This window comes from Fulmarus glacialis, unplaced genomic scaffold, assembly GCF_000690835.1.
Source record: "Fulmarus glacialis isolate BGI_N327 unplaced genomic scaffold, ASM69083v1 scaffold6241, whole genome shotgun sequence".
NCBI classification, from domain to species: domain Eukaryota; kingdom Metazoa; phylum Chordata; class Aves; order Procellariiformes; family Procellariidae; genus Fulmarus; species Fulmarus glacialis.
In genome coordinates, this window is record NW_009192049.1 from 23,479 (window position 1) to 49,703 (window position 26,225).

The 26,225-nt window shown below is 39.9% G+C and overlaps 2 protein-coding genes across 2 annotated transcripts in view; both read left to right on the plus strand.

Annotated features, from left to right (window-relative positions):
- Positions 1 to 5,355, plus strand: part of LOC104083418 (protein SOGA3-like) — a 28,541-nt gene extending 23,186 nt beyond the window's left edge. Inside the window, 3 exon segments of the mRNA XM_009586896.1 lie at positions 1,915 to 1,986; positions 2,626 to 3,801; positions 5,086 to 5,355. Coding sequence (XP_009585191.1) covers positions 1,915 to 1,986; positions 2,626 to 3,801; positions 5,086 to 5,196 — 1,359 coding nt within the window. The 3' untranslated portion in view covers positions 5,197 to 5,355.
- An 11,343-nt stretch (positions 5,356 to 16,698) lies between these two features.
- Positions 16,699 to 25,620, plus strand: KIAA0408 (KIAA0408 ortholog). Its single transcript, XM_009586895.1, has 5 exons — positions 16,699 to 16,833; positions 19,605 to 19,946; positions 20,293 to 20,372; positions 21,703 to 23,074; positions 24,982 to 25,620. The coding sequence occupies exons 1-5, from the start codon at positions 16,699 to 16,701 to the stop codon at positions 25,153 to 25,155; spliced, it is 2,103 nt and encodes a 700-aa protein (XP_009585190.1). The 3' UTR covers positions 25,156 to 25,620.
- Positions 25,621 to 26,225: the final 605 nt, after the last annotated feature.

Here is a 26,225-nt window from a genome sequence, read left to right on the forward strand (position 1 = left end):
TGGAAAAGGGTTTTTTCAAAGTGATAATACATAGTGGTATAATTAATGGTAATACAGAGGAGGAAGCTGCTCCTCCAAAAGTTTAACACTTATAAATTTGCCAATTCAAAAAACAACAAAAAAACCTCCACATGCATATACCATTTCTGCAAGAGGATAATTGATGGGTGACCCTGGAGAAGGATAATTTTGTTTGTAGACTGGATCCCAAAGCTGTTGGCTTTATATTTTGTGTCTTTTCTGGATTCCTTTAGAAGCCTGTGATTCACAGCTATCCAGCTGTCTAGCTATCACAGCTAATGATCTTTGATTGGTTTTATTGTTTTACTTACTGAGAGCATTCAATGTTTCTGCAAGAGACAAAAATTTTAATTCTGGTTCTTGGTGGACCCATCTGTGAATTTTAGTTCTGATTCTGAATCTGAGGTCATTTTTCTTAATTCTTGCATAACTCTATAGTAAATTTGAGCAAAGAGCCTCATGAGAAATCATCTCTTGTGGTTGCTCAGATTTATATATGAGTCATTTCTAAGGCATTGACTTTTCCTTTGGAGTGAGCAGTCCATGAGCTTAATATCTGTTATGGGGATGATCTGCAGAAGAAAGAGAACAATTGGTACAAGTGGGCAAATAGGGCACAGGATTGTTATGTACAGCATACTCGCCCACTGTACTCTGTTCCTTGAGGATTATGAACATATTTTAATTCCCATTGTATGGAACTGAATGGCTTTTAGATACAGCTGGATTCTTGCCTGGCTGGTGCAGGGAAATTCATGTTTCTCAGCGGCAAAGGATCCTTCTCCAGAGAATAATCTCAGAGGGAGATGGTGTTGGTTGTATCACTGCCCTGCCTCAGGGCCTACATTTTACCTGGCGAACATAAAAACTGGGAACAGCTACAAGTGGGATGTTATGTATTAACATATTCTCTCACTCGCTTTCCTCTCTCCTGCTGTTTTCTTGATGATCTGTATGGGGTGTTGACAGTGGAATGGTTGCAGTTGTTTTCCACTGCTACTGCTTGCCCACTAATGAACTTTCTACTGTCAGCAATTACGAGATTTTTGCTGCACGTGCTAGTAGGCTTCAATCCCAATGCATCCTGCTCTAAAAGCAGGAGTTTCTTTTCTACTCACTTTGGCTACATAGCAGATGAGAAGACACCAAAGAAGCTTGCTCATGTGGTAGTACATACATGCGTTTGTGTGGTGCTGTTCTTAAGCTAATATGCTTTGTTTCTCACTAGGACTTTGTAGTCCAAGGAGTTTTAAATTTTATTTACTTGAATATGTTCTGAAAACAGAACAAACTTAGCAACCAGCTCTATGTGTGAGTTTCTCTGCACAGTTTGTCTACGGTGTACACCTACAGAGGTGTGACCGCAATACACTGCAAGCTTGAAGCCTGTGGGTGGGACACAGAGAAAGGTGTGCTTGTAGATGTACACTCAAGTCAGCAGACGGGATCTCAGTGACACTGGTTTATGTAGCTCGCCTACCACAAAAGCTAAGGCTACATGTCTGGCTAGACGCATCTTTAAGTGCCTTGGCCCCATTAGGGTTAATATCAAATGGGCAAGCTGGGTTTCACTGCTTGCCTCAGCATTCCCATCTGTAAGTTACCACTTGGGATTCCTGCTTTCTTACCTCTCTTGTCATGCATTCGTTATGCACTAGTCTTAAAATGTGTTGAATAAAAAAGGTAACAGACTGATTAAACCAATACTTTACTTGTATAACATTGCCGTGTTGTTTTTGGGCAGCTGTGTCTCCCCTCTGTATTTGGTATCTCAAGGATTATAAGAAATTAATTCCTTTATAGTTGCATTTGACTTGCTATGTTTTAAGAGTGACTAAATTATATACCTCTTTAGTGAAATATTCAGTGCATCTCATTTTGTTGTTGTTGCAGCAATCACTGAAAAGAAGAGGGAGCAAAGACCTACCAAAATCAGAAAAAAAGTCACAGCAGACACCAACAGAGGTATGTTGTAATAACAGTAGCCTGGATTCTCATGTGGAGGCTTCAGGGACACTATGGAAATGATGTACATAATTTGTAGATTTGCACTTTGCTTACTTGTTTGCTTTGCTCTTTGTTTTCCTGTATGCTGTGAAATGGAGAGCTCTTTTACCCCAAATCTGCAGTCAGACAACACTATGTCAAGGATCACCTAAACAAACCACTGGTGTTGCAACAGAATCCACCAGCTTTCATGTACTCTATATTTTAGGCAAAATAAGTAGATGGGAGCACCAGTGAAACAAGATTATAGGCCCTTTGTGTGCTGACTTCAGGATTTTTGAACAGTCAAGTCTATTACAGTGTTGCAAGCCTAGAAAATATAAGGATTTTTTACAAGCCCCCCATGCCCAAAATGTATTTTCTGGGAACTGTGCAAACTTTAGTCGCGAGTAAAATGGTCTTTTCCCCTCTTTCAAATCTAAGTATTTCTTTCCCTCTCTTCAATTTATTGATCAGTGAAAAAATGATTGCAGAAAAATCTCTTGGTATCTGAAGCTATGTACCTGTGATTGTTAATCTTGTAATTTAAGACCATCCACTGGAGGTCTCCTGTTTTACATCAAGTTTCTTCAAATACTACTTTTTCTTTTTTCTAAGGAGGACAATGAAGACCTGAAATGCCAGCTACAGTTTGTCAAAGAAGAAGCAGCCTTGATGAGGAAGAAAATGGCTAAGATTGATAAAGAGAAAGACAGATTTGAACATGAGCTGCAAAAATATAGATCGTTTTATGGGGATTTGGACAGTCCCTTGCCAAAAGGTGAAGCAGGTGGGCCACCTACCACAAGAGAAGCTGAACTCAAGCTTCGATTGAGACTTGTGGAGGAGGAAGCTAACATTCTTGGGAGGAAAATAGTGGAACTAGAAGTAGAAAATAGAGGACTGAAAGCCGAGCTTGATGATTTAAGAGGCGATGATTTCTCAGGGACTGCTAACCCGCTCCTGGGAGAGCAGAGTGAATCCCTGTCAGAATTACGACAGCATTTGCAGCTAGTAGAAGATGAAACAGAATTGCTGAGGAGAAATTTAGCTGATTTGGAAGAACAAAACAAGCGCATAACAGCTGAGCTGAACAAATACAAGTACAAGTCTGGGGCCCATGAGAGCTCTAGGCACCATGATAATGCCAAGACAGAAGCGTTACAGGAGGAGCTAAAAGCTGCACGAATGCAGATTAACGAGCTGAGTGGCAAAGTCATGCAACTCCAGTATGAGAACAGAGTCTTAATGTCCAACATGCAACGCTATGACTTGGCCTCTCATCTTGGGATCCGTGGCAGTCCCAGAGACAGTGATGCGGAAAGTGATGCAGGAAAAAAAGAGAGCGATGATGATTCCCGCCCCCCTCACCGCAAAAGGGAAGGCCCCATCGGTGGGGAAAGCGACTCCGAAGAAGTACGCAACATTCGGTGCCTGACACCCACGAGGTCTTTTTATCCGTCACCATCTGGGTGGCAGAAAAGCTTCACTGACAGGCAGCAGATGAAGGACATTCGCTCTGAAGCTGAGCGGCTGGGCAAGACAATAGATCGCTTAATTTCTGACACGAGCACCATCATAACAGAGGCGAGAATTTATGTAGCTAATGGGGACCTCTTTGGACTGATGGATGAGGAAGATGATGGCAGCAGAATACGCGAGCATGAGCTTCTTTACCGGATTAATGCACAGATGAAGGCCTTCAGGAAAGAGCTCCAGGCTTTCATCGACAGACTCGAAGTTCCAAAGTCTTCAGATGATCGAAGTGCAGATGAACCTTTGTCAGTGAGTCAGGTAGACTTTTACTTATTACGGCCTACAGGTAAAAAGGCTCTGCCAAGTGAATTAAGCCTCAAATTCGATGTATGGCACATGAAAATTCTTTATTCTAGACAAAATGGACAAAAATCGCTATTTCTTAAATTATTTTAAATCCTCATTTGGCCATATGAAACCTTGTTCTACCAACGGGGCTGTTTGTGAACAGTGAATAAGTCTGGTCTCCTGGAAATTAAAAGAATTATGCTCTAGGAGGTGGAAGATTTTACTCCTTTCTGGCTTTGCAACTGCATTTGCCAGAGTTGTGCCTTCATCGCCAGTAAAGGCAGTGCAGATAGCATTTTTGGCACATAAATGAACATGATTGTTTTCTTAATGGTTGAGTTCCTGTTAAATGAATAAAAAGAAAATCTTACTAATTTTAAACAGGAGGAAACATTAAATTTCCAAAATTATAGAGAATATGACAAACCACACAGGAAAATAAACCATGAAAATCTACTTTACGGAGACACAGAGCCATACAGTATTGGATTTGCTGTAACTGATTGTAACTCGTTGAAGGCCTATGTGTCACTGCTTACATGCAGCAGTGACTAGCATCTTTTCTGTAGTTCATTTTTATGCAGAATTGTTCCAGAGAGGTTTTGGGGAGAAAATTCCGTGCTGACTCAAGACCTTTTGCCATGAAAAACGAAAATTACCTACCCTTATCTTATCATGCAATCCTATAGTTGGCAAATCTTGTTATTGCTCATGGTATTATCCAATGTTTTAGTAAATCTCTTGCTGTGTTAATTTACTTTGTGCTGTCCTGCTAGTTTACAGTCAAAGTAGTTGCCAGGTAAAGCTGAAAGCTATTATTTCTTATTCCTATGCTGACTAATTAGTCTTTTGTTTCCTTGTATCAGAAAGTCACAGACGCAGTGAGTTTAAAGCTAATCAATTACTATACATGTATTGCATGAAATCAAACAGAAATGGCATTTAGCATGCTCCCTTTCTGATCTAGCAATAGCTCTGAGCTTGTAGAGCTCCCATTAGCTTAAAGGCAGAGCACTGCATGGGCTTATACAACTTTAAAGCAAACTAATTAGTTTTTTCTCTAAACAAATAACAGCAATAGTTACATTGGACATTTCAGGGCTTGACCATGCAGAACTCCTACTGAAGTCAATGGGAGATGGGCACTTGGTCCCTCCACAAGCATAGTCTGATTCACTATTTATTTTGTTGAAACTTTGGACTTGCTATTCCATTAATTGACTGTTCTCTTTGTCTTTGTATTTACTTTCCCAGATGTTCCAGCCTATCATTTTACTTATTCTCATCCTTGTATTATTTTCATCCCTGTCATACACAACAATATTTAAACTTGTCTTCCTTTTTACACTGTTTTTTGTACTGTAAGCCATTCATCATTTACTGTTCATTGTAGTATTATTTTCAGTTTGTTTATTTTGTCCACCCTCCAAGATAAGAAGTGCAAGAGACATAGTTTCTGTAATAGCCACTGCTGTAAAAACACTGAAGACTACTTGTTTGCCAAAACCAAAACAAAACCAAAAAACCTGCAGAAAACATACCAAAAAGTCACCCAGTTGAATAGGATACCTGCTCACCACGGTGTTCCAGGTAAGCAAACAGAAAATGGTATTTTTCACTTTGTCTGGTTTTATCATTTTTGTATAAAAATTTCCTGAGTGACTGGAACCAATTTAATATTCATTAATTTGCACCAAATCAGAAGCAAAACAGAAATATGCAGAGTGGGTGTGAGGAGTCTGTTCCTTTCCTCTTCCCACTCCCAGAAAAAGAATTTGTATTGTAGCCACATATGAATGTAAAACCACATTTGATGCAATTGTATGTCACAGCTTTTATATATTTTGCATGATTGTGGTGATAATGTTTTTCAGCACTGTATTATGTGGATTAGACACCATGGTGGGGACAAAATCAGAATGGTTGGTATATAGAGCATTATATCTGGAAATGTGGCAAGGAGCTGGAGCCCCTGAGAATGAGATGCACGAGGAGGAGGTATCAGAGTAGGTGAGAAGTCTTCTGAGAGGCGTAGGCTGGCTGCATTCTCTCTGTGCTCTAGAAAAATGGCCATGCTACAGTCTGACTTGAATAAAAAGAGTGATGCTAGTCACCTTGTCTGATGTCAAATATCTTTTCCTAACAACCTAGTTTATCAGATAACAGTTTCCAGTCTGTACCCGCCAGGGCTCTGGATTCTCTCTCCAGGTTTCAGAACAAGTTTTGAATGAACATGGTAACTCTTGGCTTGCTGAGTGACCCCTGTCTAACCACGCCATTGGTAGCGAGCGACCATAGGTGAGGGAAGCTTGTGTACATAGGTGTGCATCAATAGTCGCTGAATATTCCTGTCTTGCCTATGAAAGACTGTGCTGAGAGCATAGGCGACTCATGATCTTTCTATCACACTGAACATAGGCAGTTCCTACAAACAGTTGATCTCTGACTATGAAAACCTCATCTGAAATGCCCAGTGGAGCTCAGTTTTCTTTTCTGTTTTATTCAACCTGTGTTGAAACCACTGAGTCCCACAAACGTGAATTCTCCAAAGGTGATCATTTACAAGTAAGTGCATTAATGAAATTTTTTTGCGCAGATGCCATGGTAAAAAAATCTACTAATAAATAGTGGGAATAAATAAAGCAGCTGTTTTTCTAGCTGACAGTAAGGATTCCCTTTGATTTATCATGCTAGCACTCTGTTCACTTAACCCGTTCCCCAGTGAGAACAGTTCATCTCATGCCTGGGTTGTGCTCTGCTACCTGAAGTAGTAGAGAGACACCGTTTTGAGGGAAACCCCTGGGAGGGAAGCAGAGGTTGGGCAATAAAATTTATTTTATGAGAATGAAAAAAAAAGTAAGCTCACAATATTCAGTATTAAACAAAGCTTGTGTTTTTCTCCTTGTTTGTCTAGCTTTCCCTCAGTGTACTCTGCAGGTGTAGTAACCTTGATCAGTTAAATCACTTAACCTTGATTTAATCCACATACTTATTCCTACCAGGGGATGTTGTCATCATTATTTATTTTGTAGTTAGCAAGATATGTCTAAAGGAAGTGAAAATCAATATATGTGAGACTAATAGATAGCCTTGCCTGGTGTCCTGTTTAAAGAGAAAGTCGGGCCCAAAGTAATTTTGAGGAGTTTCTAAGCTGCTCTAATTTATGCTCAGTTGCCTAAAAGTTAAGTTCCACATATTAGAAACTATTATGGCAAGATTGGTCAAGCATATCATCCCTTCACAGTGAATTTCTGTAACTGTAAAGATAGTTCTCAAATCACTGGGAAAAGGCCCTTTTGCTGCTTTTCTTTCAGCAACTCTTGTAAGAAATTTTTCAGCCACTGCTTAAGAAATTCTTTTTTTTTTCCCCATTTGGATTTGCAATTTGGACATTAAAAGTATAATAATTTGAGGCTTAAACTTGTCATATCAAATCTTGGCATGAGACTGACTTTTTGAGTTCCTTTCTGTTTTAGTGTCTGCCTTGAGGGAAGAAAAGATCATTTGGGTTTTGTTAAATGTTACTGGCTCAATTCCATAAAAGAGAAAAAAACATACTTAAATCTGATCTGACGTTCTGGGCTTTCAGATTTTAACCCACACTTGTTTATACCTTTCTCAGCCTTGTATGTAATAAAGATGAGTAGAGAGGGTTTGATTTACACTGAGTGTTATCAGTAACCGTACTACTGTAAAGTAGTAGGAAAGTTTAATACACTGAATTCATACATTGAATACATCTTCCCAGTAACTGGGAAAGATTTGATTCTTTCTCAGAAATCAGAAAAGGTGAGGATGAACCTCTTGAGAAAAGGTGGAGATAACCTCTGCACAGGACTGGCAATTATAACCCCATTGATTTCTCACAGTGTTTTTTCTTGCATATAGCTGGAGCTTTCCTCATCCGAATTCTGTCAGGCATCAACAAAGCAAATCAAAGCTGAGACCTTTTGGGACATTTAGGGAGCTATTGCACAGGCTACAATCTGAAATGAAAGCATACCGAAGCATACGAAATCATTCTAGAAGCTCCGCACAGTCTTTGAATCTGTGATGAGCAAGGAGAATGGTGAGGACCCCCACAAACCTCAGTACAGAGAAATTTCAATGAGAAATGAGATGTGTTTTTCATGTCCTTCTGCATTCAGCTTGAAGGGAGTGATTGGAGCTGCTTATCTGTTTCGTACCAAATATTGCAGAGAAGTTCACAGCCCTCCATTTTTCACTATTTTAAAAGCTGCTGAGAAAGCTAATAAAATTAGTACGGACATCTATCCATAGCCAGAAGATAACATCTAGCCAAAGAAATAAGTGTTTTGTGTCTTGCTAAATTGAAATAACTTGTTGTCTCAAAGAAATGCAATTATTATACTTGCCAAGAAAGGAAGCAGATTCTCCCCCTCAGTTACTGGTCTGGTGGGCAAAGTCCACACAGGTGAGTGAATAAATGCAGCTGAACACGTCCACATCCTCTAGCAGGAGTGCATGGGAGTCAGGCAGGGCGGAGCCAGAAAGAACACTGCCGATTCACTAGATTCTGTCTGCCGCATAGCATCTAATTCTGAAGAGCAATAATAAGACGAATATAAGATTTTGCTTTTATGTGGCAACAAGCTGGATATGCCAGGTTACCTATCAGTTCAAATCTCACTTAAACCAATAGCAGATTCACAGTTCCCCTTTTGGAATATTCTGGCGAAATATTAATATTCTGGCAAAAATGTCATTGAATTTGAACCCTGAGACTGCCTTAATTTCACATTTCTCCGAAAGATTAAATTTCTGTTTCCTGAGTTGCCAGGGAATTCATTCCATGTTCTTTCAGAAAGAAGAGATCTTGCATCTATAGATCTAATTCTGACATTTTTACACTTGTGTAAATTGGCAGTAGCTCCAATGAATTTTTATATCATTTAGAAAATAGATGCATTTTTTCCTTTAATGCAACCAGATAAATTCAATTAAATTTGTTTCCTATTTAGCGTCGGCTCTGAATGTCCTGACAAAATACCTCTACAAATATTTTCTTTACTGTTACTGAAAAATTCCCATGATACTAGAATGATCATCTTCTCCAGGATCAGAGATATTTCTTTCAACCAAAAATATCCATGCCTGAAGCTCCAGTTAGAGATAGAATAAGTGTCTGCTGACACATGTCACCAGTGCTTCAGAATCAAGACTAGAAGAGAGCAGGTGCTGTAGTGCAGAAGTATGCCTGGCAGTCGGAAAATAGAAAATTGCCAAAAACATGTCTGTCTAAATATGTGTTATAAAAAGAGATGAACTGCACATGAACTTTGGGAGTTGTTTACAAAAACAAGCAGAGCTTTAGGATATTAGATGTCCTTCTCCTTAATCACCCCAGAATTTGATAGGTGAGTAGGAGACTTCTAAAGGTATCAGTATCAGGGGCGTAATTCCCATTGGCTTACATTTCTGTCTCTGATTTAATGACAGGGGAAGTGATATTCAAACCCAGCTTTTGCCATTACACATGCAGTTGCCTATGGGGAAAATTACAGTGGCTCTATTTAAAGTAAACATCTAAAGTATCTGCCACTGATTTCCAATGTAACCTTGGAGAAGTGACATGACATAACACTTTGCTGGCTCTATTTCTTCACTAAGTTATATACTATTGCAGAAATGCACAATAGTAAGAGGAGGCAGAATTGTATTCCCTTCTGCCCATTTCCTGATTTATATATCCACTCCTGAGATGTATTCGCCGGGATTATCAAGGTGTAAATCATTCAGGAATCTGATGATGTGGCTGGGTTGATTACAGTGGCAGCAGTGCTGTTCTTCCTTCTTGTTACCAAATTTATGTGGACATAGCAAAATGGGTGTGCCATAACCAAGCCAGTACAGCAGAACTGAAGATGCTGTAAAATGATCTTGAGTGCAGACTATTAACCAGAATACACACTACCCTGAGTATATAAGCAGATTATAGCCCATGCTAAAACTCATGCTCCTTTGTCTTCAGTCTTGCATGATGAAGAGAAATTTAGCAGAGGGCTTGTTTAAAATGCCCTTGCACCTTTTTTGTTGAGGTGTTGACTTTTAACACAAGCAGAGCTGATTCCAGGTATGGACAAAGTACACTTTGCCTGTGGAAGCAGTGTGTTGGATGTAATAAACCTAAAATAGCCTTCCTGCTTATTTTGCCTGTGCCAGAGGCCAGAAAGCCGCATTTGCTGCTATGTCTGCTGCTGTTGGGGGAGGGACAGTCTCTGTTGGATAACTTTTTTTCCTCAAAAGCAAAAAGCACTACTGCTACGCTGAAGGGTGTCCAGAGCAATGAACCCAGGTTTTTAGAGCTCGCTTCATGTTTTCTTTGTCCCAACTTTTCTCTGCCTTTCCCATATTAGGATGACTTTAACATGGCCCTTCGACCTATGAATGGGGTCCAGCTCCTGTCTCCTAATGAGCCCCTCAGTCTCACACATTTCTAATTCCTCACACTGACAGAAATGTAGGATTTTGCCTGAGTGAAAACTCAAGTCTGGGATTTAGTCCATTGTTTTCTTTAATTTTACCGTGTTTTACTTCAAAGACTTCACGTAACAAGACAAGGGGCATTGAGTGAGCAATATTAAAGACAAGAATAATAGCCTACGCTGATGGATAAGAGTGAAAAAAACGTGTCTTCAGGGTCTGTCTTCATTTGCAGTGGTGCAGCTGTGCTGGCTTTGGGGAGGAGCAGCCCAGTGCTGTGGCACCCGGCCTCCAGCTGTGGTCTCAGTTCTGCTCCCAGGCACTCGGTCTTCACTCCCAGCCATGTCAGCTGGCATGTTGGGACGTAACCTCCCAAAAGAAAGTCACACTGTTGCTTTATGAAGAGGGAATTTTTAAATCCTCAGAGTTTAGAGGCTGGGGATTTTCTTCAGGAACATTCAGTCATGTACTTGGGCATCTTTGTTCAATTTTTAGATCATCTTTGAAATTTTCACAAATAGCCCAAGTCCCATTATTTATGTTACATGGGAGCAGAATAAGCACCCCAGTAATGTGTTCACTGAGACTTACAGCTAGACCATATAAGGAGAAAAAAAGTATTTTCCCTGAAACCTGCTTTGGTATTTACTATAAAATGCACCCAAAGCTAAAATTTTAATGCTGTGCATGGATTTTATCACAGGTGAAACCTTATTGTTCTAAAGAGGAGAGTGCTGACTAAGCAAAGGATGTGTGAATCCTCCTATTGTGTCTTTCGTCTCACTGATCCTCTTGTCATCAGCTGCTCTGCCCACAAAAATATGTCACTCCTGCTCAGTGCATTCGAAGACACCCATCTGATAGCAGAATTTGTCCAGAGTTTTATGCTGCATGAGTCAAGTACTTTTTGGCCCTTCTCCAGCTACACGTGGGGACAAATGTTCCCTGAAATGTGAATTTTCCGACTATGGATGGTCTCAATCACTGTCCACAGACACATCCAAGCACAAGTGCCCAGCAGGGCAGTGGTATGTGCATAAAGCTTCTGCCTGGGGGTCTCTCTCAGTGTGCGAAATGAAATCAGTTTAACACATAGTGCAACAGGAGAGACGCAAGGAGCGAGCTGAGCTCCTCGTGCTTGCAGCTCAGCAGGGGGAGCAGCTAAATTTTGTTAGGCTGGCTTCAGGGTCTCCTGTGGACTTTCACTTGCTGGATCATTTTTGTCACATGCTCCCTTCCCTCACCCCATGCCAACACTTGCTATGGGCACTCCCAGTGCTTTAAATCCAGGTTGAGGTGTTTTTGGATCTTCCTTGGTAGCCTTATGCCAGAGATGAGTTTCCCTGCGCAAGGGAGATTCTCCATCCAATTCCAAGTGCTTTGCTTTACTGAGACACAAAGTATCTTAACAGACTGGAGAATCTGATCCAGAAACCTTATAAAGTAGTGGGAATATTTGGGTATATCCCAAAGAAACCATTATCACCATTCGCAGAATGCAAGACAGTAGGATTACACAGTGCCCAATAATTCTGCACTTCATAAGTGATAGCATATTTAGAATACAGAAAAAAATTTTAGGGAGGAGTGGTTTGCTTTTAGCTCTTTAAGATAGCTGTTAACCAACAAGACTGCTGCTTTAAACAAACTCCCTTTACAAAGCAGTTTATGAGGATCAAGTTGCAAAGCTCAAAATGGTCATACTAAAAAATATAACCCTGAAAACTGGGTCTGGAAGGCAGCAAAGAATCTTCTTTTACAACACGGATGCTAATAAAAGAAACCTAAAATCGCCTATTGTCATAGCTTTAATATTAACACTGGCTGCTTTGGCAAGCTTTAAAGACTGGACTGCACTATAAAGCCTAAAAATGTCCTGGACTTGGAGTTGTTTACACAAAATATGAGGAGATATAAAGTTACAGAGCTGGGGGTTGGAAGAGATGGCTTTAAAACCATCCTCCGTGCACTGACGTCACGTGGAAGCCAGCTGCTGGGATGATGCTGAACGGAACTGTTTTTCAGTTTGCAAAAGTTGCGGAGTTATTCAAAGAGAGTTGCAAATGCTGCCCCAGTTGAAAGGTTGTGTCTTGCTTAGCTTTCTTATTTCTTTTAAAGATCAAGATTCGCAGAACTGGATCCCAGCTAGCTATGCATTTCATTGCTTTCACTGCTGTTTAGAAATGGACTGAAAAACTTCTGAAGGATTTCTTATTCCATGAAAGGTATGGTTACGGTTTATTTTAAATCGGTGTTTTTGAACAGTTAAGATTAAAAAAGAAAGCAAATTATTAATGTGGCAAACAGTTATTTAAACAGCTCTCTAATGTTATTTATATGTAATGTGGTGTTCATGTATGTTATATATGGTCTTTATTCTTAGAGAAAGACTCTTCATTAGTTCAGTCAGTTTCTTCAGAGCAGGCACATATATCAACAGAACAGGGAAGACAGGTAGCATTGTGAGCACTTGAGTCTCTTCTTTCTTTCTTTCTCTCTCTCTCTTTCTTTCTCTCTTACTTTTTTCTTTCTTTCTTCCCTCCCTGCTTTCTTTTTTTCTTTTTTCTTTCTTCTTTCTTTCAGTCTTTCTCTCTCTTCTTTCTTTCCCTTCTCTCTCTCCTTTCTTTCCCTTCTCTCTCTCCTTCACTTTCTCACTCAATTGTAGTTGCTTTTTAGGTATAAAGTGCACAGTATTGTGACACACGGCACACTTTTATAGTTGAACAAACACATAAATTTACAATTTCCTTAGTCATCCAAAATACAGCACTTTGTTGGAAATATAATTTAATTGCTTTTTTTTCTGTAAAATCAAGGGGAGATTTGTGTATCTGAATGGTTGTGCATATCCAATCTAATTAATCTCTGTTGAAAAATAACATCTCAGCTGATGTCACTGCAGATTATTTTCAGAAGTTGATAGAGGTTGTTTGCAAACTATTTTGCATTTTTAATATGTGGATAGAAAGGGCACAGGTAAGACATGGGGGAATAATAACATTAACATCAAATAGTTGCTTAAAACATTTTTTGCTTGAGAGGAGGGAGGGCTAAAGGAAGAGTTAAGGGAAAATGCAGCTGATGTAGACAAAATTGATTATTTGCTTGAATTTGATTGCTGTAATGAGCTTCTGACCTTGTCTAGGACATGCAGAAAGTGCCAATACTGCAAGAGCACAGATACTGTTCTGATCCACACAGCAAATTATAATGTGGCATTTTACATCACTTTGGGTTGCTTAAGCCATGTGAAATACCCCTGGGGACATCTCGGTGCACTATACACACAGAGGGTATACTACCATGACTGCAAATTGGATTTTATTGCTAATAGGGAAACAAAAAAGCAAAAAACCCCCTAACAAAAAAAATCCAAACAAACACCAAGAAAACAAAGCGGAAAGAGTCATAGAAATAGGAGTTAAAACTCTCTGAGGAATTTATCCACTGTACAATAGCAGCAAAACTGTATAGTCATCTAGCTGCTAACATCAATAAACATGAGTTTTCTTCTCAGAATTTATGTCAAGAGTAAATCGGAGAAGCATAAAAAGCAATACAAGCTTTTTGTGGCTCTTAGAGCTACAAGTGACTATCTGTAACTTCTGTAACTAACTTCTTCCAAGACTTGATTTCAGTTTGATGGTCTCCAATCTCTTTTTATAATCACAGTCCCATACGAAACAACTTGTTAAGATGAATGCAAATATGGCAATAGTAGTTCCCAGCACTAAGAAACCTCCAGAGGCCTTTTCAATGCTATATGCATGCTTGAAAGGAGTACATATTATATATCTATTCTTATATGTGTAAAAAAAAAAATGCTATATAGTATTGACTTTCTTTCTAGTAATGTGCTGCTGACTGAGGCATGGTCATTATTACTAATAGTGCCCTAGCAAAATCACCATTTGTGCAAGTTGTAGACAGATTATGCCTGCCTGTCTTGTTCGTGACTTTACAGAGTTTATATGTTCTTCTATTTCTTTCTGACCTGTATTTAAAGAATTGTAGTGGAGCGGGGAGTTGACTTTTGTTTATTTCTCAGAGATGTCTTGAAAGGTTATAAAGACATAAATGTAGCCAAAAAAAAAAAAAAAAAAAAAAGAAAAAAGCAAATGACTGTACTAAAAATTGCAACCTTTGAATTAGCAAAGTGGGAAAGTATTGAAATGGTTTTAAGGTTCATTAGCAATAGATGTTTAGATTGCAACAGGTCTTAAGTGCAATGGAATTTTTTTGTAAGTTATTTTTGGTCAACACTTACTGAATTCTGGCACAAAGCTGAAACATTGGCCTGGAGAGGTGCAGTCTCTGTAGCCTGGCTGCCCTCTCTAAGAAGCCATGAGCAAACCAGTGCTTGACTTCTTTTGTGGTGAGAATGCTGTGCTGTCTTTCAGCAGCTCTTAGTTTCAAGGAGTTTTATGTTTTTATAAAGCTGCCCTGTATGTTTTTCGGCAGATGGAAGAAGAAGGGTCTGAAATCTGTTTGTAGATAGTTGAGGGACAGATTGCCATTTCAGAGCTCCAAGGCAGGTGTGAGTCAGAGTTTGAAAGAGTAAGCTCCATACCACGTTACATGGTGACATGGTTACACTGTTGTGAAACGGGCTGACAGAGATGTTCGAAGAATAGCCAGCTTGTTCTCTAAGTCCTCCGTCCAAAATTGCTTGGGGTAAACAGTTTTGCAACCCCTGAGTTAGGATTGGGCCCATGATGGCTGTCAGTTGAGAGATCCTGTAGCAGGACTTCCTATGACCCAAAGACCTGAGTAACCCATTGGGCTTCAGCTGAGCTCTTCTGCTTACTTGCTCATGAAAGAAGCTGACTCCAAGTTTGGCATCAGCTTCCCAGTCAGCTGAAATAATGCAGACACTGGTAAGCAGTGATTACACAGTAGCCACAGCTGAATCAACAAGACTTCTCCAATAAAATACAGCATGGGGAAGAACTTTGCGTGAAGCTCAAGAATGAATTTTCACTATATGAAAGAAAATGTGGGTGATAAAATGGGCAGTTCCTGTGAGCTGACAATCACTGACCATCAGTCAGGGAAATGAACAAACTCCAGAAAGGTAAACTGCACTTACCCCTAGTTAAGTCTCTGATAATTCTTTTGCCTGCCCGTACGTTTGGTTTCTGGCAGGAGACCAAAGCAATGCAGAGGCATTTTGTGACTAGAACTAGATTCCATGTCCACCTAAGTAACACAACAGCTGGCTTTGAGAGCCACAAGTATCAATGTGTGTGTACCAGCCATTATACCACAGGAGCCATCGTAACTGAGTGAATGAGTGTTATTTTGGCCTTGCTGGCATAGTAATGTGCTGATGGTAGTGGAGTTTCTATTGTAAAGCCGAACAAAGCAAGAGGAACACCAGGCCCGTAAAATCTGTAACTGTTTTGCTCCAAAGTCAGATAAGCAGATCCAAAATATTTCCCTTAAAATATACATATTTAGTGGTTCAATTAATAATTTTTCATTCACAGATACTAAGATGCTAAAGACTGCTGAAGGGGCAGGAGAAACTGAAACACAAATTAGTTAAATATTCTGAGCAAGGTTTTGAACTAGATTTGAGTTAGTGCTATTGGAGAATAGTTTCTAGTTTTCCCTGTGCTGGTCCTGGAACTAAAATTTATAGATTGAGATTTGTAAATCCAAAATACATGAACTCTTTATAGTGACCTATAGTCCTTTATGTAGTAGAATGATGCTTTCTACTGTATATATATGTTACCTGTTACTAGCTTTCCTGTCCTGTTTTCCTTGATGTATGCTAAAGTATTCATATAGCCATGAGAATTTTATGCATGTATCAAGTTTACAGTCTTCAATTGCCAAAAGAATGTCACAGTCTTTGTCATGCTACATGCATGTGTGAAAGGAGTGCATGAGCAAACATGATACCTTTATACTTGCAGTTGTCTTTTGAACAAATGTAAAAATAGCTTCCACCCTGAAGGGCAGACGTTGCAGGATCCCAAGGTCCTGAAGTGCCATTCAATATCATACAGACTCGGATTTCATTGAAAACAGGTTTACAGTGAAGAGTAGTGGCAAAGACGCGAAGTGGCCATGGTACAGAGCCTGCTGTGGCAGTTGTTCCTGAATTCTATGATGCTGGATGCATGTTCCTTCTGCCCTTTCCAGATTGGGCCTCTCTGCCCTTGGATTTGTGTCCTATAACGCTTAGTTCATCCATATTCCAGACACACTCCAGGTATATATCATGCAATCGTGTGATGCTGTCTCCTGCAAGCACATTTCACTTAATTATTCTGGGGGTATTCTTGGTTGGTTTTTTCCCTGAAAGCTAGAATCAAACACAAGTAAGACTTATTCTGATAAACTTCCAGGAAACATTCAGGGAAGAAAGAAAAAAAGCAGAGCCATCTTTTTGCTGTTACACAGACCGTAACCATGGACCTGCGTAAACAACTGGAGAATACCGAGAGGAACTGGAATAAAGAGAAGATGGAATTGCTGGAGAGATTTGACAATGAAAGGAAAGAATGGGAATGTCAATGGAAGGTCATGCAGAAGAAAATAGAAGAGGTATTTTTAAACAAAACTCTGAACACTAACATTTTCACTTGGGGTGAAGCAACTAAGGGTCGCTTCAATTTTTTTTTTTTTCTGAATTATATCCTATTTCTTATCTGTCACTGGAAGTTTCTAATAGCTGATGGTAGGTTGCAAAGCCTGGAGTTAATCCGTATTTGCAATTGCTCATTTAATAGTCATGAATATGAAGCAGGAGGTTAAACGTCACTTTGTGTGAAGTTTGCTATGGCATTGTTGGCTGTATATACTGCTGCCAGTTCTGCTGGGCATGAGCCACGCTGCTCATATTAAACAAGTACATGCTGAACAACTGCATATATGGGGTTTAGGAAAATGCACATTTAGTAACAAAAAATCTAGATATCATAATTCTCTGGCAAAAAGGAATTAGATGGCACAGGTCTGCTGGGGTAAATGGTAATATTAAAAAGAATGTCTTATGCATGATGCAGAATCATTTTGGCTAGAACCTGCTCCATTTATGGACAGCCTTTAATAGAGAAAACAGCTACAGTAAATAGCATGAAAGTCCTGACACCACTTGTGTTTACACATACTAACAAACACTCACTCCCTGTCATTTCTAATGCATCTCCTTTCAGAAATAATTAATGTAATTATTTACTATTCTTTTATCCCCAAATTGTCCCTGCAGCAGAACCCTTTGGCACTCTGTAATGCATAAATAGAATCTGCCTTGGCAACGTATAGAAGCAAGTTTTTTCACCACTGAGCTTTCCACATTTTTCATTCTGATACACACATGGAGTAGTTTTGTTTGCTCTCTGCCAACACCATCCTGTGGCTGAGCAACACAGGAATGTATGGCAGAGATTGCTCACATGAAAGTATGAGAAGGAAAATGATCAGAGCCAAATGAATTGCAGCCAGACACTGCCTGTTAAACCAGCCTGCAGCATAACTCCATAATGTCAGCTCACTTATATTTTACCTGCAGTTCTTGCACACTTTGGTATGATAGTCTTTGCCACATTTTGTCTTTTGTGTTAGGACATTTCTGTGCGGTCTTACCTAATTTCACCGCAAAGGGGAGAGTGCTTCAGAAGTTAGTAATGTGATCTCTGTGTGTAGTTGAATTTCAGTTTCTTAGGTATATGAGCTGTTCTGGAATGACAGTAATGTGTTGTGAAAAGGTATTCTGGCTATTAGTCGTCCTGACAATGGCAGTGAATACCATGTTTTTTCCATGTTCTTCATTAGCATATAGATTAGGAAAGTGTGACAGGGACAGAAAAAGAGATAAAGAATGGAATAGGGCTGAAGGGAAGAGAATGAAGCAAATCACTGGGTACTGCAGGACCGGACAAGACTGCAGATGATACCCCAAGGTTATCAGTATCCTAAGGTCCCCTCTTAAGCTGTGTCTATAGCTGCCCTTGATTTCAGTTGCCTGATGTTTCTTTGCCAAAAGCCACATGGCTGAAGAAGAGGGCAGATACCTTTTAAATGCCATCATCTGTAGAGGGATTTCCTCAATAAAACTTGTGCTGCCTTATCGGCTTGTATTTTTATTTGGTAGTTTTCTCTAGCCCACCAAAATCTAACTTAATTCCTGGATTCCTCCAGGAAGACTTATGTCGTTTAGGAGATGATATTGTTATGAGGTGGTATGAGTTATGAGGTGGTATCCTTCCTTCTTACTGCTATGCTGAGTCCCTGTGAGGCCCTCATTTCTTGGAAAAGACAAAGTTCAGCCCTCAGGTTCCACGAGCAGCTGGGCTTTGAGAGTGAAATCTGAAAGCTCAGGATGAGGTGAAGTGTCAAGTCTCTGAACGTGAGAATACTTCTAATCCACAGCACTACCCATGAAATGGCCACATGTTCTTCAAGTTGTTGTTCTTTTTCACTGTCTTTCCCAAAGCTGTTGTGATGGCCTTGCGCACTGCGAGAGAGCGGGCAGATGGCTGTTCAGAGGTGCCTGCTCTGCGCTTTCTTCATAAAGAGTGAATGTTTATAAAGAGCCATGGGATTCTTGGCACTGGAAATGATACTGTAAGCAGAAGAGGTTTTTCTGATGTTGCGTTTTTTTTCTAATTTAATATTTATCACAGTTCCCTAGATTGAACGTGCGGGTTGACAGGAATTAACACCTTTTCATTTACTAATGAAGCCACGGGATCTCAGCAGATAGCATGGAAGAAGATAAGAGGGTGACAGCGCCAGATAATACCATTCTGCAGTACTGATTTATCAGTCCAGTCATAGGGAAGAATTCCACTTGCCTGAGAACCAGAAGAGTCTGCTGTAGTGCAGGTGGCACTGTATGTGATGAAAATTCACTTCCCCTCCTTAAACTAATATACTTTAACAGGCTGTAACATAGCCAGAGCCCTCTCCCTCCCTCACATTCCCTCACATTCCCCATTCATCAGATCAGGGCTGTGTCCACCACATAGTGCGCTGATATTACTTGGAAAACAACCATAGAGCTTCTGGCTTAAGGCGGGGCCATTGACCTCGTGAGATCTTTTCCAATCCCATCCTATAGGTGGAAGCCATACATTAAAACCATGGCAAAAGTGAATGTGAATGGTAACAGCCCTTTCCTCATTCTGTGACAATAACAGTCTGTGAACTATCACACTGTGTGACTCAACACTTTTCTACTAACACATGTATAAAATGTTTCTACTTGGTGCTACTGAGTGAAGCATCGTTCAAAACAGAAGATGAATATGTTCTTTTCCCATAAAGTTCATCACAGTACCATGATTTAATAGAAGGTTCTATTGTTTTTTCAGCTTTACCAGGAGGTAAAACTTAGGAGAGAGAGCAATATGAACGTCCATGATAATAAGACCATTCAGAGCAAGATGCCGCAGTTGTCCATGCATTCGCCTACTTCGGGAGAGAGTGACACAGTGGAGCTGAACTATCAACGCAATGTGGCAAACGACAGGTTGGAAAAAGGGAGTTTGCTCAGTAAAACAGGACACGAATGTAAAGAAACCAGAGCCAAGAGCGGAAACAATACTCTGTTAATGGACAATCTGGCCTTTGAGAACCGTGAGGAACCTGAAGACAGCCTCAGCATCAAAACTTCCAAGAAAAATGCCAAGAATTATATTGGTGATCTCAATGTAGTAAGTAAAGTATGAGCATGTTTCAGCTACAAGGGTGAGGAAAATACTGAGGGCTTTGGCCTGCCAGGTTAACCTAAAGAACTGATCTCCCTGATTTTAGCTTTCCAGCAAGGCACTGTCTCTACTTCCTCCTCAGTTTGCTATTGATGAGTCTTCTCACTTCAGTTAAATGTGTTAACAGCATGCTCTTTACCTCTGTTCATAACCTGGGGGCATTTTTGTATCTTTCCTTGCGCTACTTTCCTCTGCTGTGAGTCTTAAATGCAAATCACCACAAGTTCCAAAATAATTCTGGAGATACCATTTAAAAGGCTTATATTAAAGGACTGTTTTTATATTTATAAAGGCTCTTAAAGAACTTGCCAGAGTCAGTGAAGAATTATGCAGCTATCAAGAGGAAATTCGAAAGAAGTCCAACCACAGAAGGTAAAAATGTATTTGGACTCTTTATATTAGGGGAAGAAAATGAATAATGAGACTATGCTTCTGTTCACTTTGAAGGGGAGTTTGCTGTGAATTTATTAGGAGTTGGGCAGTCCTATCCTCCTAGTTCCTCCATCCTTTCAGTGCCCAGCATGAAACATTCAAATGGAATATACTGAAATACGATACAAGGGCATGTTTTATTAGCAAAATGGAGTTTATCTATAGAACCTACAAAATTAAATTAGTATTTATACAAGATAAAATTGTACTTGTTTCTAATGGCTATATAGAAGATTGGGAAAGTGAACAGATATCTCTGTCTGCCCATTTCCATGCAGTTCTATACAACACTGTATGGGTTTGTTAGGCTGGGAGGTTTCTTACATTAAGCCCAGATCTAGCCTGAAGTATGGGGGATGTGTCAGGGACTGACAATCCAAGAGTGCAAAGAAGGCAAGAGAAGGAAGAACAACCATACATTTGTGCTAATGGAAAGATGGTAAGCCAGACCCTGAAAAGTATGGCAAATGAACATTCCACCGTCTGTTAAAAATTCAGTGATGTTCATGGCCTCCTTTAGCAAGCTAAACACCAGTCTTCCTCTTGAGTTGTGCAGAAATTCTCAGAAGGTAAGAACCCGTGATGTGACAGGGTGCACACCATGAAAGAGATTGAGAAAGGCTATGTCTCAGCTATGCTGAGATGGAAGTCTGCATTACGGCAAGCTCCTCTCAGATGCTCCCAAAGAGCAGAGGCACTCCTTACACTCCCCCATGCAATCACTTGGCTGTCTGTCACTAATTTATTATTGTAGCTGGGCTAGTGTTTGTATCTTTAAAGCAAATAGATTCATAGCTGATGCATAGTTTCTAAATCATGGCTGAGAAAGGTGATTTTTGAACAGATCTCAAAAGACACATTTGTACTGTCATGTGTAATGTTAGGAAACCTACACAAGGGATGCACTATGTCCTAAAGCTTTCTTCATTCCATTCATAGTCAGTTAGATTCTCACTGGAGTCATTAGAACTCACAAGATCCCACTGTCCTTACTGTAGGATAGGTAAGAAAACAAGCAGTCATCTACAAAAACTCAGAAAAAGAATTTTAGTGGCAAGCGAAAGGAATACAAGGTTCCCTTTGTTCAAATCCTTCATGTATGTTTCAAATAATACTGGGTTTATCATCAGCTGCAGCAAAACTGCTCCCAAATCTTTTTAAGCAGCCAGTGTTAAAACACTTGCTCATGGGGAGAATGAATCCATGCTGAACTCCCCTGGGGGAATACCCTTGTTGCTCATCCCTAAAACACCTCTCCTTTTATTTCCAGAATGAAGTCACTTCCTTTTCTGGGGGAATTTGAGGAAACCCAAAACACAGTTATTCTGCCTGAGATGAACAATGTGTCCAGCAATGAATCACAGACTTCAGTTGCTTTTGAAACAGAGGAACATAATAATAGGAAGAATTTGATCGGCTCCACTAAGGCTTTGAAGGACTTGTCTTATGGTGGTCTTACTGGTGACAGAGGAACAGACTTTAGACCTTGGCAAAAGAAAGAAGCTCCACCAGTTCCTCCACGGAGCACTTCTCGGCACCTAACAAACTCACTTTCTGCAGTTGTACAGCTTTCTGAAGCACCAATGAGGGATCCAGGCATCAAGAGCAATTGCAAGGCTCAGGACTGTAGGAGTGCAGGGAAACTGCTGAATCCTTCACTTAACCAGAATGAAACTGCAGCAGCCTGTGCAAATGAAGGGCAGGCTGTGAAAGGTCCTGTGATGGTAACTCCTGCAATACCTGTAACCAAAAATGAGTGCAATGTACCAACAAGTTTCTGCCACAACACGTGGGCGTATGATGTGGGCAAACTTGGAAAAGACAATAAAAGTGAACCTTCCCCTCTGTCAGCCCAAAAGAGTTGTTCAGACGGAAATATGGCCCAAAGCAACAAGATGCACCAGAAACAAAATCCCAAGTCTCACAGCAGCCTTTATTACAGTAATGACTTTTATGCCTCTTCTACCCTGCACAATGATCTTTTGGAAGACTCTAGGTATACTTTGGGAAAGACCCAAAGAAATGAAACTTTAGCAGCAAAGATCGATGAGTTTAACCGGACTGTATTTCACACAGATAAACGTAACAATGCTTTGCAAGAAAACCAGGTGCCTCAAACAGCATCAGAAGATCACAAACCCCACAGCCCACTGTGTGACTCTGCTATTAGCAGGGCAGAAACTGTAAATACATCTTGTGTTTCAAATCCCAAATTCTCTGCAGCAAAGGAGCAAGAAACTAGCAACCCCAGCAAAGCTGTCATAACGGCAGGGCAACAAAAGCAAATAAATGGACTTCCAAATACTAGTGGTTATAGGCATATGCTTCATGAGCATGACTGGAGACCAAGTAATTTATCCGGTCGCCCGCGTTCAGCTGACTCAAGGTCGAACTATGGTGTTGTTGAAAAGCTTTTGAAAAACTATGAAAAATCAACAGTGACTTCTCCATGTAATGCGAAATGCTGCAAAGATAAGTGGACACGGGCAAATACTGAATTCACCAATGGGGGTTGTGAGACATTGAGTCAGTATTTAGAAATGCTCCAGATTGAGCAAGGAAAGCAAGAATTTCCGAGGCATTCAGCCAGGCATATTGGGCAGCAATTCAAGCAAGGAAAAGAGAGACAGAAGTTACCAGAGGTAAGGTTCATAAGAATGGCAAGAACAAAATAATTCCGTTTCATACCAAGCTTCAGATTCTAAAATGAGGCAGGCTAATGTGATATTGTAATAATTATGTAAAAATAGACACTTTAGGCCAGGATTTGTATGAATCAGGAGTATTTCCTCTGAAGATAATAGAGTTGTGGGAGGGCAGAAGCATGTAAGAAAGAATGACCAGTGGAGACGTGTGCCAGATTCTGATCTCTGCTGCTGTTGTGTAAAGCTAGATTTTAACTGCAGTGCAGTTATTCAGGGATTGAACTAGTGAGAACTGCAGTCAGGTTTTAACTCCCTCCCTCCTTCCTTGCTGACGAGTTATTTCATAAGCCTTCCCAAAAGGCTTAAGCACAGTTGGCCATGTCAGAATCCTAGAGGACTTAGATAGCATTCTTCAGCATCCAGGGTGCTGCTTGGTTCAGGATTTCCTTGGAACTGCCTATGAAAACGGGTATTGTAGCTCCACAAAGTTTCCAGTAATAAAGTGACCTCCTCTTACTCGTGTCTCAGTTCCAGGCTTCTCCTATATATTTAAGCATAAGCTCACAGAAACAGAAGAGTATGGCGTGACTAATTAATTTATATTTGGCTGAATTTTATTTGCAGAAGTTTAGAAATATTGCCTTTGCCAACATTCTTTCTTAATGAAAAGAGAAACAGATGGTTTTGAAAATACACTGTAAGTTGCAGGTTCTGTAAAAAGCCATAAAGAAAGAAAAATAATTTTTCTTGAAGAGCTCCTTGGCCAATGAACACAAAGAGATATGCCCCTTAGCGTCTCAGAAAAGAGAAGGCAAATGTGTTTCGAGCTGAGAAACTTAAATGGGTTCAGACTGTCATCTGGTGTGCTTTAAACTGTCACAGATTCACAGACTTCAGTGGAGCTATGTGGATTTAAACAGCTGAGAATCCAACCATGCAGATTCTCTTCTGCATGTCTTTCTGACAGCCTTGCAGTGATGCAACATCTTCCTTAGCAGACACATCTTTACTACAGCACAGAAAGAAAAAACCATGAAGCTTCTGATTTCTTTTTCATCCAATGAACTTTTGATAGGAAAACAAATTTTCATCAATGAATATGTAGGGAAGAAATAATGACTAGATAATGACTGAGTTTACATTAATCTAAGCCCAGAATAACTTTACTAAGCAAATTGGATTTTTTTTCTCTCTAGGCTCACACTTTATGTTGTCATTTCTATCTGTACAAACTAAGTGTAGAATATTGCCTGATTAGGGGGTACCATTTTAGGTCCAGCAGCATTCACGTCACAAAGATGTAAAGAACTACACATGGCATGAGGCATTTGGTTTATTTTCATTATTTCCAATATACATCACTGTAGCTACAATCAAAATCTGTTGGTTTTCCTGTGTGTATAAGGCTCTCCATGTAGACATGACACTGAATTAGTTGTCAAGTGTAAACAGCTTCACATTGCACTAATGGAAACAGAGTTCTTAGCAAGATGTGACTGCTGAAATAGGATCTATCAAAAAATACCTGAAAAGTATGTAGATCATACTACAGTAATGTAAAATGGTATTCTGAGTTCTACGTTTAGAACAGTATACAGCGGTCATTGACAAAAAAACTTCCAAAAATGAAAAGAAATGAGAAGTCAATGTCAGTTTTGGCTTGCATTAACATTTTATACCTTTCCTTGTGTCTGACACTTGTCTCCATGCGTTTTAAACTGCAACTGATGTGAGAATCCCTATACATAGAAATAGCTGTTCTTTTGCATTCTGTGCATTACTGTGCTCCTTTTCATAGCTTCAGACCACCTGTTCTGAGGTCACCCCAAATGTCTTCCTACATTCCCACTGCATTCCACAAAAGCCGTAACTTGTTAAAGCAAGGAATTGCCTTTGTGTTCTAGATATCTGTGCCAGCTAAATGTTCAAGTGGGAAGGGTTTCTCCCGGCCCGCTCGGCCAGCAAATCGACGCTTACCTTCCAGATGGGCATCCAGATCACCATCAGCACCGCCTGCTGTGAGAAGAACAGCGTACAACTGCTCTGTCTCCTTTCGGTCAGAGACCTCAGTAGTCTGAACCCAGAGCTGGATTGGATGGTGTTGTGAAAGCTCTACACCTCATTATAACTGTGTTCGGTATGTCTTATAGCAACCAGTTCTACGCTGTTGTATCTTGTCCAAGAGTGACCCCCACCACATGCCGGACAAAGCGTTTTGAATCTTAGGTCATCATCACCATGGTCTTCAGTGTTTTTATTGAGATGAAATAACTATACCCCTGGTTTTCTCTGTTTTTTTGGTAATAGCTCACAAGGAATTTCTTTTGAATGGCATCTTCCTTAATTTGCCAATCAATTTTGAGTTAAAACAATGTATAGTGCTGTATATTCTGACTCTTCTGCAAACAGCAGAACGTAAAGCTGTATGCATGATCATGTGTTCGTAGGTGCATGTGTTGGACTAGGAAGTATACAGGTCTGTATTTAGAAGAGACAAACTGTGCTAGTGTTGACATTGAAATTACAACCTATATGCCTACATATATATATACTTTGTGTTTATTTTAAAAAGTTTGAAATATACAGTCCTGATGACATTTATATTTTGTATATCTTTTACATAGGTTCACAGGTGTAGTATTTAATGTACAAAAACTAAATATGCATTTTTGTGACTGATTGCAGCGATAATGCCTTGCACAATATGTATCTGAAGCAGACTAGCTCGACTGATTTGTCAGTCATGCTTCATGGCATCCTCGTTCGGTTTCCTAACCCTTATGATGCTAGGTCAAAATACCCAAACATATTTTTTCTGAATTAAAATATTATATGATTTGTAACACATTAGCCTTTTTCAGCACCAGAGACATTCCCGAAACGTTCCAATCCCTTTAAAAAGCTTAAATGTGCCATTATATATATAGCATACTGTAAACACTTCGGTATTTCAACTAGTGTAACATACAGTTTATGAAGGGAAGAAAAGGGTTGTATATGCTCAATTCTGTAAAACTTATTTTTCCTTCTAGCGTTATACTTTGAGGTTTGGCAAAGTCAGATAACAATGGACTTGTTTACTTTCACTCAAGGCAGGAGAACAAGGACCGTTGTTCCCAGTGCTGCAGCCACACTCCTTTTTTACTCT

Excerpts from the sequence above, each read along its gene's own strand:
- KIAA0408 (XM_009586895.1), top strand. The coding sequence starts at position 16,699 with ATGGACCTGCGTAAACAACTGGAGAATACCGAGAGGAACTGGAATAAA. Across the intron at positions 19,947-20,292 it reads ATATTGGTGATCTCAATGTA|GCTCTTAAAGAACTTGCCAG; the intron begins GTAAGTAAAGTA and ends ATATTTATAAAG. Across the intron at positions 23,075-24,981 it reads AGAGACAGAAGTTACCAGAG|ATATCTGTGCCAGCTAAATG; the intron begins GTAAGGTTCATA and ends TTTGTGTTCTAG.